Source organism: Loxodonta africana, chromosome 19, assembly GCF_030014295.1.
Source record: "Loxodonta africana isolate mLoxAfr1 chromosome 19, mLoxAfr1.hap2, whole genome shotgun sequence".
NCBI classification, from domain to species: Eukaryota; Metazoa; Chordata; class Mammalia; order Proboscidea; family Elephantidae; genus Loxodonta; species Loxodonta africana.
In genome coordinates this window covers 10,994,023-11,008,235 of record NC_087360.1, presented here as the reverse complement: position 1 = coordinate 11,008,235, position 14,213 = coordinate 10,994,023, and the positions used below count along the sequence as shown (strand labels likewise).

At 48.7% G+C, this 14,213-nt stretch overlaps 1 protein-coding gene across 3 annotated transcripts in view; it reads right to left on the bottom strand.

The window, feature by feature from the left end:
- Positions 1 to 4,401: 4,401 nt before the first annotated feature.
- The window catches only part of RPH3A (rabphilin 3A), a 67,525-nt gene continuing 57,713 nt past the window's right edge, over positions 4,402 to 14,213 (bottom strand). For all 3 annotated transcript variants that reach the window (XM_064272225.1, XM_064272226.1, XM_064272224.1), the window contains 5 exons: positions 13,661 to 13,717; positions 12,672 to 12,826; positions 9,721 to 9,802; positions 5,696 to 5,792; positions 4,402 to 4,568 (listed from right to left, as the gene is read on the bottom strand). In XM_064272225.1, the coding sequence (XP_064128295.1) occupies positions 4,438 to 4,568; positions 5,696 to 5,792; positions 9,721 to 9,802; positions 12,672 to 12,826; positions 13,661 to 13,717 (522 nt within the window). In that variant the 3' untranslated portion in view covers positions 4,402 to 4,437. The remainder of the gene's footprint in view (positions 4,569 to 5,695; positions 5,793 to 9,720; positions 9,803 to 12,671; positions 12,827 to 13,660; positions 13,718 to 14,213) is intronic.

The following is a 14,213-nucleotide window of genomic DNA, read 5'->3' as shown; positions in this document are numbered from 1 at the left end:
TAAGACAGAGGCAAGATTAGGCCATGTTAAAGAGGATTAGGGTGGGATGTAAACCATTATTCAAGTCATATCCCTGATCCAATGTAAGAGGAGTTTCCCTGTGGTGTGTTCATCACCTTTTTATCTTACAAGAGATAAAAGGAGAGAGAATCGAGCAGAGAGACAGGAGACCTCATGCCACCAAGAAAGAAGTTCTGGGAGCAGAGCACGTCCTTCGGACCCGAGGTCCCTGTGCTGAGAAACTTCTAGGTTATGGGAAGATTGATGACAAGGACCTTCCCCCCAGAACCGACAGAGAGGGAGCCTTTTCTGGGAGCCGGCACCCTGAATTCGGACTTCTAGCCTCCTAGACTGTGAGAGAATAAATTTCCGTTTGTTAAAGCCATCTACTTGTGGTATTTCTGTTGTAGCAGCACGAGATAACTAAGACAGCCGGAGAAGGAGGTCAGTCATTGTAGGGATGGAAACAGGTGTCTTTTCGACTGCCACTCATGAGTGACTGGTGGTGGCTGCTCGGGACGCTGCACTGAGGATTCAGAAGTCACTTCTAGGCTCTGTCAGAAAGATGCTGTGTTGACTACTGATGTCTGTCACGAGCACAGGAAGAGAGTGACGACACGTATCTCCTCCCGTTTCCATGAGGCCTGTGTGGCCCTAATTGGTACCTCTGTCCACCTGGTGGTAGCTGGCTGAATTGTAGGAAAAACTGATCAATTTTTGTTGTTAGTTGTTGTATAGTCAGCTGCAACTCATAGTGACCTTAAGTCAGTAGTGTCACTAAGGGTGGTGTCACCCAGTGCGGTACCTCATGGTGCCATCCCCCCCAAGAACCGCCTCCTGTACCAGACCATACAGAATTCTTAGTCATGTTTTTTGTATTAATGTGACCCTTAAATGGTTAATTCCCATATATCACCCCTTCTTTTCCATTAATTACTACTTCATCCTTGAAAAGTTACTGATGCAGGTTCACAAATCCTAATTACCACAATATTGTAGGTAACACATCAGAAATTTTGACAAAATCGGCAACTATAAAAACACCGGCAGCAATGAAAACAAAACCCGTGCTTGTAGCTTCTGCGGCTGAAACCGTGTGATTCGACGCGTCACTGTAATTGGGTAATAATGACAGCTCTGACTGGAGGGCATTAGAAGGCTGAAAACGTAAATTAGCATAGAGTTGTAGCCTTATGGGCATATTGATACACGTGAGCTGAGCTCACAAAAAATGTTTTTCATAACTATAGGGATATTTTTATAAAAAATAATAAATTTCCACTGAAACACCGTACAAAAATTTTATAGACACTCATTTTGGTGTCACCCCTGACAGTATCGCCCAGTGTGGTCTCCGCCCCCCATCCCCTTAGTGATGCCACTGCTTAAGGATAACAGAATGAAACGTTGCCCGGACCTACACCGTCTTCATGATCGTTGCCATGTTTGAGTCCATTGTTACAGCTATTGCATCCATCTATCTTACTGAGGGTTCCCCTCATTTTTACTTTATCAACCACGATGTCCTTTTCTAGCCATTGGTCTTTCCCGATGGTGTGTCCAAAGCAAACAAGACAAAGTCTCGCCGATCTCGATTCTAAGCAGCACCCTGGTTGTATTTCTTCTAAGACTGACTCGTTCATTCTTCTGACAGTCCACCATGTATTCAATATTCTTCACCAACACAGTAATTGGAATGCATCAATTATTCTTCTGTCTTCCTTTTTCGTTGTCCAGCTTGCCCACGCATATGAGACAATTAAAACAGCCTGGGGGCCAGCTTAGTCATCAATATGACATCAACATTATGGCAGTGTTTTTCCAATCATGAAGAGGGGTGGAGAGCACAAGGCATCAACTAGGAAGTACTTTCAAATATTTAAAAATGCACACCCTGTCCCCAGGGCATAGCTGAATTTGGGTAGTTTGAAAAAAATCTCCCCAAGTGATTCTAATGTGCTGACTTTGGCTTCCTGCCCTTTTCAGGACGAGAAATGGACACTGTCTCCAACTTGACCTGGAAGAGAATTTTCTGTGGGATCTAATTTGCATTCCTTCTGGGAAGTAACCAACATTTCTGATAAACTGCTTAAGCACTTTCGGGCCAGATGCTCATTAAACACTGAATATCTGAGTAGGCATGTGTCCTGGCAGGGAGGAAGACCTTCTAGAAACCAGAAAGGAAAAACACAGACCACCAGTCGTCCTGGGTATTCCTACTTTATTTGTGGCTACATCATCACAAAGAAAGGTGGTGGCCGGCTCTGCATGCACCGGCGGGTTTGTGTATTCTAGGCAGGGATGCGGTTACATTTGTCAGGAGAACGTGCCCCGCTAGGGCGCTGAGAGCTTGCTGCATGCTCATTCCAGCGCCAACGCCGCACGTCAGACTTGGGCGACACAGCCAGCATGCTTTTCTCTTAGGGTGAAACTGCGAGAGGGAGGGGGGCTGAGAGTGAGGGTCAGAGAGGGACTCATGGGGAGAGAAAGGGATCAAGAGGAAAGATAATGGCCAGAGGTGTTGGCCACCTTGGGGATGGGGAAGAGCTTGATGTTTAGGAAAATGCTTATTCAAGGCAAGAAATGAGTGTCTTTCAGTGAATTATGCAGGCAGCTGGAGTGGAGGGCGCTGAAAGGGCAGGCTGAACTGCATGAGATTGGCAGAAGCGAGAGTTTTACTATCTGTCTGGTGACTTACAGAGAATGGTGGTGGCTTGGATATAGTGGAATAGTTTTCAGGGTGGAAGACTTGATGGAACTTGGGAAACCCCAGCGTTTCTCACTGTCCTCAAATTTATAACACTGGTCCTCATCACCTTTTCCTTCTTTATTTGAGGAAGAAAGATTGATTATGATGGAAAAGCCTTGGTGTCAAGATCTGCCACTCTCTAAAGTTTTATATCCATGATGGTATTTGATTCTTGGTAAAGAGAGTGTAAAAGACAGAAAGAGACTGAGACAGAGAGCGAGACTAAGAGAGACACAGGGTGCTTCCAAGTAAGACACAAAGTACGAGAAAGTCAAAGAGAGTAGCGGGGGTGAACGTTGGTTCAGTTAAATAAAGGCGAGGAAGGAGGCAGGATGGGGCTTTGGAGGAGCCCCCCTTGGGCCCATAGCTCTGGAGTCTTCTAAATGCCTCCTGTGCCCACTTGGGGAGGTCTATGGGGGCATCTACACCGCTCAGGGGAGGCTGCCATGTGGCTGGGCAGTGCCAGAGGCTGGCCCAGGCCCGGAGGGTACCAGGCTCTGCCCCCAGGAGAAGTGGGTGGTTTTGAAGAAGCACATGGCTAGGAGGCTTTGGGCCTTTGCCAGTTTCTCCGAGTTTGTGGTCAGGCTGGTGAGAGGTGGTGAGGGGGTGAGGCTGTGTTAAGATACACTTTTTTTTTTTGCTAGTATCCTCCCTTAAAAAAAAAAAAAAAAGGAGGGGGGAGAGAGGTGGGGAAAAAAGAGAGAAGAGGCGAGAGGCTGAGGAAGGGAGAATCGAATGTGGGAGGGAAAGCGAGGAGAGGAGGAAAAGAGAGAAGATGAAAGGTGATAGACAGGAAGTGGTTTTTTTTTTTGCTAGGAAGTAAACAAGTGGCCTCTTAAGAGGCAGGGAGAGGGTACAAAGTCCTTTTGCATATTCTGTGTCCCTTACTTGATGTGTTAGGAACAAGGAGCGCGGGTTCCTAGTCACCAGGTAGTTTAAACACTGGGGTCTCTTTTCCTGGCAATTGGGGTGCCTGTTTTGGAGGGCAGAGTTCCTGGGTGGTGCAAAACGTTAAGGTGTTGGGCTGCTAACTGAAGGCTGAAGGTTCCAGTCACCCAGAGGTGCCTCAGAAGGAAGGCCTGGCAATCTAGTGCCAAAAAAATCACCCACTGAAAACCCTAGGGAGTGCAGCTCTACTCTGACATATACTGGGTTGCCATGAGTCACAGTCGACTCGGCAGCAACTTGTTTGTTTGTTCCGGAGGAGCGGTGGGAGCCAGGGTGCTCTATGTCTGCCCTGGGCTCACCCTCAAAGCCTTGTCCGTGTGTGCTCATAACTGAGGGCGGACAGACATGACCTGGGAAACTGAAAGGTTGTTCCAGGCCAGGAGGGTCTCAAAACAGCCCCAAAGAACCTTGGTAATTTAGCCTGACGGAGAGGTTATTAAAGGAACACCTTCTGTGTAAAGATCTCCTTCCCACCCTCGCTGCTCTATCCTGCAGGGACCGGTGGGGGTGGGGAGCTACTCTCAGAGCCTGAAGCCCGGATCAGGGTGAGGAGACGATCTTTGGCAGCCATGCCAAGGTTGAGGGGAGACCTTCAAGGCAGGCTCAGGGAGGGTGGAGGAAGCATGGGGGAGGTGGGCATAAAGAGAGAGACCAGAGTGCAGAGGGCAGCAGGGGCAGGCGGAGGGGGGCCTGGGCATGGGGGGCATGGGGGGCATGGAGTCGGGGACCTGGGCATCACCCTAATCGCTTGACACGTGGTTCTCGTTCTGGAGCTGGTGCCAGCGCTCAATTTTCTTGTCCTTGTTTTTCAGACACTCGTACCAGTGTTTTAAGCGCTCGCCCTTGGCTGAGATGCCCAGGTGGCAGCCTCCTGGAGGACAAGAGAGGGAGGGAGACAGCAGGGTCACAGTCGTGGGATGCATGAGACTCTCATTCTGGACCCATATTTCTTACTGGGGAAAACTGCCACCAAGCAGTGACCCCCTCAGCGACATGGCAGTATAAATGATTCTCTATATTTTTTTTTTTTATAGAGGATTAGTTACGATGTCTGTCATTATTATTGTTATCGTTGTGACTGTTGGCCCTCTCTGCCCAGAAGCGACCTACTCAAGACCGTGTAATGCCTCCAACTGTAGCATCAAGTCATAACCTCACTGTCTGTTTTTAAGACCTTCTACCAATTGAAAAGGAGCCCTGGTGGTATAACAGTAATCGCTCGGCTGCTAACTGAAAGTTTGAACTCATCCAGCAGCTCTGTGGGAGAAAGACCTTATGATCTGCTCCTGTAAAGGTTACAATCTCTTATGGGGCAGTTCTACTCTGTTCCAAGGGGTTGCTATGAATCGAAATTGACTCAATGGCATCCAACAACAGCCAACCAAAACCCTCAGTGAGATGGATTGACCCAATAGCCACGAGAGTGGCTCAAATATACCCATGATCATGAAGGTGGGACAGGACCAGGTTATGTCTCGCTGACTTGAGAGCAACAAACAACCACCACCACTAACCATCACCCCACTGGCTGAATGGATCTCCCACTACTTCTGGACACTCACTGGCTGTTTGCAGAGTCAGCGTCACTGGCCTGCCCAATCCTGCCACCACACCTTTGCACAGGCTGTGTTCCTGCCTGGAGCTCCCTCTCTGCTCCAGCTGTCCTTGTTTTCCTTCCTCATCATTTGGAGGAGGACTGGGAAAATGAAAACCTCCACCCTGGACTTGCAAGTCAATGAAGGAGACCTCCTTTGCCCCCTCTTCTTTGCAGAGACCACAGCCCCCCCTCACCTGTGATTTAATATTCAACCGGATGTGAATTTTTTAGCAAGTTACTGACACGACTCTGCCTCCCTATCTTTGTAAGCACTTTCTTGTGAAGGCATTCCCAAATTGAACCAAGAACATGACCTTGGGCCTGACTTGGCTTATGGACAATGCAGTTGCCCTCTGCAGCCCGGGGGGGACACAGCGTGGTTTTCTCTGGAGGGCACTCACCTATGTAATCGTTGGATTTGCCAATGTCATAGTCCCAGACAGAGATGTCCAGTGACTTCTTCGCCAGGTCACTGTGTTTGATGTCATAGAAAAACTCCTGTAAGCAACAGAGGGAGACACATGCATGAGAGGGGCCCTGAGCTAAGACGCTGAGTTCATTAGCCAAAGGGAGCCCCCTGAGCCCTGCAGTCTGGATGCAGCGGGGGCTTCCACTCTGAGCCTCTACCCCAGGCCCGGCAGTCCCCTTTCAACAAACACTCCGTACAACAGAGTGCCTCAAGCCTTGTAATCTTCTTTTCAGTGGACTCTCTGTTAGAAATTGGGGAAGGCCAGTGGAGGTTTGTGTGATAGAGCTGGTTCTGCTCAAGCTCCTTTCAAGGCAGATGACCAAGAACTCACTCCTTCCATCCTGGTAGCTTCTGAAGTGGGTTTCTCCCTCTCTCCCCTGTTTAGGGAATAAGGAGAGAGGAGAGGATGGAGTCTGCCAAGCGGGGTGGCTTTGCCAGAATGAAACTGTGACCAGGATCAGTGCCTACGTCCCCAGGCAATCTGATTTTTAAAAAATAACATTTCTTTCTGATTACATGTTCTTTGTTAGAACAAACAAGGAAGTTTGCAGTTCACCCACCCAAGAATAACCACCGTCGACATGCCCACGTGTGTGCATATGCTGTTGTTGTTAGCTGCCGTGGGGTCGATTCCAACTCACGGCGACGCCAAAGGTGCAGGACTGCGTTCCATAACGTTTTCAAGGCTGTGGCCTTTCAGAAGCCAATCACCCAGGCCCATAGAAATGTATGTGTTTTTAAATGAAATAGCACTGAACATACTGTGGTGTAGCTTCCTTTTTCCACGTCACAACATATGGTAAAAGCCAACTCATTGTGGTAACAAATATTTTTCCGCACCACTGTTGTAATGGCTGGATTTAATGGCTGTGTGACGGTACCTAACCCGGTTTCCAACTGTTGGGTGTTTAGGCCGCTTCCAGTTTCTGTCATGAATGGTATTGTAAATGGAAACCTTGCAGCTGAGTCATTGTGCACATCTACAATAACTTATTTAGATAAATCCTGAGAAGCGAGTCACTGAGTTTGTAAAATCTTCAGATGGAGGACAGAGGGGGATGCTGTACACCATCTGTGCACCTAAAGAAAGCCGATCGTGCAGATGTTTGTTTTAACCAGTTGCCATGGCATCTGTTCCAACTCGCTGTGCCCCCACGTGGGTCAGAGTAGGACCGTGCTCCACACCGTTCTCAGGGGCTGATTTTTCAGGAGGAGACAGATCACCAGGGCTTTCTTCCGAGGTGCCTCTGGGTGGACTCGAACTTGCAAGCTTTGAGTTAGCAGCCAAGAGCGTTAACCGTTTGCACCACCTAGGGACTCCATATTTGCTCGGTATATGCATAAGTCCCAGGAACGGATAATATTTTTGCTTTAGAAGAAAAAGGAGAAGGTGGCTGGGAGCTGGGGTGGTGAAGCAGATGATTTGGAACTGGATACCCGTTTGTTCTTTTTTGAATTTGGAAATATGTGACTACCTCTTCCAAAAATAAATAAAATTTAAATTAAAAAATTATAAAGGTTTTGGAGTATTTTGACAAATGTTCTTTCACTGCACTTGCACTTTCTCATCAGTAGTGTGTGCATTTCCCCACATGCTCACCAACACTGGGGACCAACATTTTTTATTATTTTATTGTACTTTAGATGAAGGTTTACAGAGCAAACTAGTGTCTCGTTAACAATTAATACACTTACTGTTTTATGATATTGGTTGCCAACTCCACGATACATCGACACTCTTCCTTCCTGACCTTGGGTTCCCTGTTAGCAGTTTTCTTGTCCCCTCCTACCTTCTTGTCCTTGTCCCTGAGTAGTGTGCACCTTTAGTCATGTTTTGTGGTATGGGCCTGTCTAATCTTTGGCTGAAGGATGAACCTCAGGAGAGACTGCAGTACTGAGTTAAAAGGGTATCTGGGGGCTATACTCTCACAGGTTTCTCCAGTCTGTCAGACCAGTAAGTCTGCTCTTTTTTTGTGTGTGTGAGTTAGAATTTTGTTGTACATTTTTCTCCATCTCTGTCCGGGGCCCTCTATTGTAATCCCTGCCCGAGCTGTCGGTGGTGGTAGCTGGGCACCATCTAGTTGTACTGGACTCAGTCTGGTGGAGGCCATGGTAGATGTGGACCATTAGTCCTTTGGACTAATCTTGCCCTTGTGTCTTTGGTTTTCTTCATTCTCCCTTGCTCCAGATGGAGTGAGACCAGTAGGGTATCTTAGATGGCTGCTCATGAGCTTTTAAGACCCCAGACACTACTCAAAATACAACGCAGAACATTTTCTTTATAAACTATGTTATGCCAATTGAGCTAGATGTTCCCTGAGACCATGATGGGGGCCAACATTAAAAAGAGTTTTGCACCAGTTTGTTATACGCCATGGGGTTTGGTCTTGATTTATGTTTTCTTTATTGCTGATGTGTTACCATTGTTATACGTACAGGCCATTTGAGGTTTTTTTCATCTTCTGACTTGTTCAGACTCCAGGAAAGGGCAGGGCAGGACAGCAGGAATTGGCTCATTACTTCAAGTTCATGAGTCTAAGGTCAGGGGACCAGCCCAAAGACAGCTGGGGAACATGAAGGGGTCAATTAACTGGTGGAGTGATTTCTCTGGGCTCTGCCTATTTACATACTACATTCCCTGTGTGTGTGTGTGTGAATACTACCATCGTTGTTGTTGTTAGTTGCCATTGAGTCAGCTCCAACTCATGGTGACCTTGCGTACAACAGAATGAAATGCTGTCTGGTTCTGTGCCATGTTCAAGATTGTAGCACTGTATCAGACAATGTTCTGGTGTGATCTATAAGGTTTTCATTGGCTCATTTTTACAAGTGGATCACCAGGCCTTTCTTCCCAGTTGGTCTTAGTCTGGAAGCTCCACTGAAACCTGTTCACCACGGGTGACCCAGCTGGTATTTGAAATACCGATGACATAGCTTCCAACATCATAGCAACACATAAGCCACCACAGTGTGACAAACTGACAGATGGGTGGTGGTGGTTTAGATTACACCTTATACTTGTTTCCACTCTTTGCTCCCTTTAATCCTCTGTTAAGTCAAAAGATGTTTACAGGCCCCCGTTATCTGACAGGCTTGCCAACAGATGACTGAAGTCCAGAGGGACAGCACAAGGTGGAAAGATGCACAATGAATGGATGAGGGGTATCTGTAGGAAGTACCACTTAAGCTGGGTCTTAAGGGATGACTAGGAGTTTGCCAGAGAGAAAAAGGAGGGACGTTCAGGACAAGAGACCAGCAGGCTGAGAGGTGTATCAGAGACCTGCATGGAGTTTAGAATGACTTGAGGATGGGGTGTCTGAGACAGGGGAAGGGTGGGAGGTGAGTTAGACCCACTGTTGGGTTATTTAGCAAAGGGAGTGACAAACTCGGATTTGTGTTTTAGAAAGCTCACACTTACATGTAGGATGTACTAAACACAGGGAAGCAAGTCAGGCATCTGTTGCAATGGTCCAAGTGTAGGATGCCAGGGACTGGACCAAGGCAGTGACAGTGAGAACACAGAGGGAGGAGCATGGTCAACAGGTATATAGACAGTAGCTTCAGTAGGACTCGAAGCACTGGATGGATGTGGGGAATAAGGGAGAGGGAGAGGGCAATGCCAGCTGGGTGGATAGTCAAGGCCACTGCTGCCCCTATTTATTAGAATTGATAAAGACTAGGAGACTAGAATTGGTAAAGACCTTGGGGATGAAAGAATTCAATCTCTCTCCAAACTCAGCTTTCTCCCTATGGCATTCCTAATCTGTGGGCATTTGGTTTAGGCTTGGTTGTCTCCAGTGACAAGGAACTCATTACTTCTCCTTTAAATAAATCGGGTTGATTTATGAGAGAGTTTTTGTTTTTCCTAAGGTGATTTAAAACATTTTAGTAGGGAGTCTGTGTCTCCCTCACACCTGGGCACTATCCTAGGACATGACAAGAAATGGGCAGCCTTACCTCATTAAATTCTGGGTTCAAGGTTTTCTTCTTAATTTGAGTCTTGTGTTTGGCCTTCTTTCCCATATCCGGTTTCAGCCAGCTGAGAGGAGACAGAAAAGGCTGTTTGGATGAAGTTTAATGAATAAGGAAAGCCCTGTGAAGACCCCAGAGGCCCCTCCCAGTGTTCTGATGGACAAACCAGAAAGTGAGTCAACACTGTTAATGCCCAATATGCACTGTAGGTGTACTGAACCCTCACACAAAGCCTAGGTTTTAGAACTATGATCATCCCATTTTACATATAAGGAAACTGAGGGTCCAGAGACATTGAGACATGTGCTCCAGGTCACACAGCTGAGAAATGATGAATTTGGAATCTGAACCCAGCTCTGCTTCTTCTAGAATCTGTGTTCTCAGTCACCACTTCCTCCCAATGGGTCAAATTGAGAGCCATGGCTGGTGGCTCCTGGTCACCCACCATCTAGTACCCCTTAGGCTGCCACTGAGTCCTGGAAAGATGCTGGATGAGAAAGAGGGTAATGGGGAGAATGATTCAAGCAAACCAGTTTGCATGTGGCTGGGATTTAATTGCATGTAGGATGGCATCCATAAGCTAATTTTCTTTCTCGGGCCATCTGAGGACAAAACCAAATTAATCTTGGAAATCAAATTCAGCCCTGACATGTGTGTCTTTTGTTAACTAAATCCTCATTCGAAGAAAGTCTGGAGGAACATCCACGCTCTCCTGCCTTTCAGCCAAGGGCTTGGGGGAAGTATTGCTTTCTGCTGTCAGAGGCTCTGGTGGGAGTGGGGTGTCTCCCAGGCTGGAGAGAACATTAATAAGTACTCTTTGCCATGAGTAATATTAGTGATGGCCGTTACCAATGATCACAATGGCAAGCATTTATTGAGCACTTACTATATACCAGGCACCATGAAAAGAGGAGAAACTGACTGAGCTGCTGGATTCCGAATTTACCCCCATGCTCTGGCCAAGGCCATGCTTCCCATGGGCTGCTCCTGGCCAGCAACTTAGCCAGCAGGGGTGCTGAGGCAGGCCCATTCCTGGGAGATGTAAAGTTCCTCCAATGGGTGACTTTGCACTCCAGGATTCCACATGGCCCTGGTTGAAACTTCCTTAAAACTGCACTGACATCCAAGACTCTTCTTCCTCATTCTTTCTTCCTTCCCCCTCTCCTTACAGGGTGTCAGTCTGTGGGCTCTACCAGCCTCCTCTGGCGTCCTCCCAGTTCCCCCTCACAGGCATTTTCCCAATAAATCTCTTGCATGTCTAATCCTTTCTTGGTGTCTGCTTTTTGGAGGACCTGAACTAATGTAAAATATCACTCTCCCCATTTTACAGAGGAGGACACTGAGGCCCAGAGAGGTTAAGCCAAGAGCCCAGAGTAATACCAAAACCAAACCCAAACCCTCTGCCATCGAGTCGATTCTGACTCATGGCAACCCTATAGGACAGAGCAGAACTGCCCCCATAGAGTTTCCAAGGAGCGCCTGGGGGATGTGAACTGCCAACCTTTTGGTTAGCAGCTGTCGCTCTTATCCACTATGCCACCAGGGTTTCCCAAGTAATACAGCTAGAGAATATTAGAGACTATCCTTGGGAGGTGCAAGTGGTTGACACACGTGGCTGTTAAGTGAAAGGCTGGAAATCTGAGTCCACCTAGAGGTGCTTCAGAAGAAGTCCTGGTGATCTACTTCCAACAATCAGCCATGAAAACCCTGTGGAGCACAGGTCTAATACACGTGGGGTCGCCATGAGTTGGAACCAACCTGATGGCAATGGGTATCAGAGCTGGGATCCAAGCCCAAGAGGTCTTGATCCAGAGTCCATGCTCTCAAGCCTATCTGGGGAAACACACATTCTGCTATCCAAAGGCAAGGAAGAATTCTATGGCGAGGAGATCGATTTCTATCCCAGGCACAACTATAACTGCTCTATATATGATATCTCACGTGAACCGTATGTCCCCTCTTGGGGATAAGCGGAACTATTGTTTCCATTTTATCAGTGAAGAAACTGAGGCTCAGAGAGGCCACATAACTTGCTTGTTGTCATACGGCTCGCAACTAGCAGAGAGGGAAGTTGAATCCCAGGCTGATACAATGGTGACCATGAGAGAACGCACCTTGAGACCTCCAAGTTCAGGGCTCAGTGTTCTGACATCCATGCCATGTTTGGGCCAAGGCCATGCTACCGGCCAATGACTGAACACAGCAGAGGTACCCAGGCAGGCCTGCTCCTAGGGACCTGGGGCCGACCGGACAGCCAATTTCATCTTGAGGACTCCCTGCCGACCTTGTATCAAGGATGCTTCCATCCAGCTTCCCTCCTCTTCCCTTCTCTCAGGGTCAGAATTGCACTGCTATCCAACAGCTCTCCTAGTCCCCCTACACCCCTTCCTGCTTTCCCTCGTGAAGGAATTCCCTCTAAATAAAATTCTTGGATATGTAATCCCCCAGCACCTTCTTCTCAGAGCAGCTGGACTAATACAGATAACCAAGTCTGTTTGATTCCCTGTGACAGAGACTACTGGAATAGCCCCAAAGCCTAAGGTCTTTTTATTTTTTTGAGCCTTTTCAGACTGAATCTGGAAGAAGCCAGATTGCTTCTTTGGCGGTGGGGCTCTGAGCTGCTGGACGGGTGTGAAGCTGACTCTTGGGTGGCACAGCTGGGGTACCACAACCATGCCGATCACCCCTCCTCCACAGGAGGCGACAGAGCCACAAAGCTTCTCCTACAGACAAGTGACACGCCAATCTGACTGCTGGAGACTCCAGCCTCACTCCAGCCAGTTCTGGGCCTCTGTCTCCCTGTGTGACCTTGGGCAGATTTCTTCCGCTCTCTGGGCCTCAGTGGACAATGATCTTGGGGAGGTCTCTGGTTCTCCCTTTCCAAGTATCTGGGTTCCCCATTAGGGGCCACTCAAGGCCCCAAGGCATTGACTCACAGCTTGACGAACGGGTCTGAGTAGCCATTGGCATCCATGGCAGCCAGGTGGACACAGCGAATGATGCCCACGATAAGGCCTCCCTGCTGAGTGCTGTACATGAGGGACACCAGGATCTTGCCACGTTCCTCGATGTCACCAATACGTTCCACTTGCTGCAGGGGGTGGGGAAGAGGGCGTGTTAGCCTGGAAGGGGAGGGGACTTTGGGCAGCAGGCATTAGGGAAGAGGCTGGTGTGGGCGGGAGGAGCCTGGTTGGCTAAAGTGGGGTCAGCATCATGGACAGCAGCTGCAGCCCTGTCTCCAGGGAGAGACAAATGGTTAGGGCGCTTGCGAGGCAGCGGGATGGGAAAGCCAAGGGGGCCAGTGTGAGGCGGGTAGAGGCAGTTGGCTTTACTTCAACTTGGACACAGATTGAGACTGACATTGATCACAGGTTGATCTGATCCTGGACAATGAATGACTGTAGCTCTGACCCAGGACTGAGCCTTGACCCCGGTCCCTGGCTGATCACTGACTGCTCTCAGGCTTCCCTGAGCCAACTAGTTTCATCATGAGCACAGTCCCTGGGGTCACAAGAAGGGCCTGGAAGAGGGCCTGGATGTTTGGTTCAACCCCATCCCCTACCAGTCACAGCTTTGAGAGGCCGCCTTACACCCCCACACTCCCAGGTGGGGGCGCACCACCACTCCAGTGACATGGAATTGTCAGCGGAGAGTCTGCCAGCAAGGCTGAGGAACTCAGGGTGCATCTCAGGTGTGAGAGCAGGGGGCTCCCCCACCTCAGTGGCTTCATTCAGGGTGAAGAGGGTCCATACTGGTCTCATGTTCTAGAGCCTTGAAGCAAAGGGCAGCTCTCATGGTGAACCAATGGGCAGGTGAGTACGGGAGAGAGTGGAGGAAGGGGCAGGGAGGGGGAGAAGGGAGCTTCCAGGCCAGGCAAGAGGCAGTGTCCACCCCTCCTGTGGCCTTCAGTACCCTCAGAGCTCACCTCCTCCTCATACAGGGCCATGCCTCGGGCTGACCCGGTGGTCCCAGCACGCTTTATCTTCGAGGAAGGAAACAGAAAAGAAAGGTAACATTGTCTACAGGGTCACCTCCCTGAACGAGAAGGACCAGAAGTCCTTCACTCCCCATTAGCACCCAGCACCCTGATGATGGTTTCTCCAAGCTCCTGCGGACCCCTTGCTTCCCCCTTTCAGCTAGACTCTATAACACAAGCCATGTGGCAGACCACGGTAACTAATAACCACCTATGATGTAGATTCTATTACTACCCCCCTTTTACAGACAAGGACACTGAGGCTCAGAGTGGTTAAGCCACTTGCTCAAGGTCCCACAGCCAGTAAGGGGCAGAGCACCCCCATGCATAAAACAGATAGCATTCCATCTGCTCTGGTTGAAGTGCCACAGGGGTTGGGATCTGACCCACAAGGTGCCTTCTTGCCCCAAGGCTCTTGAGGTTCTTTTGCTGGATTCTAAGGGTCTGGGGGACTCGGTTTGAAAACCACTGGTTAAACTCAATCTACCCACTTTACAGAAGA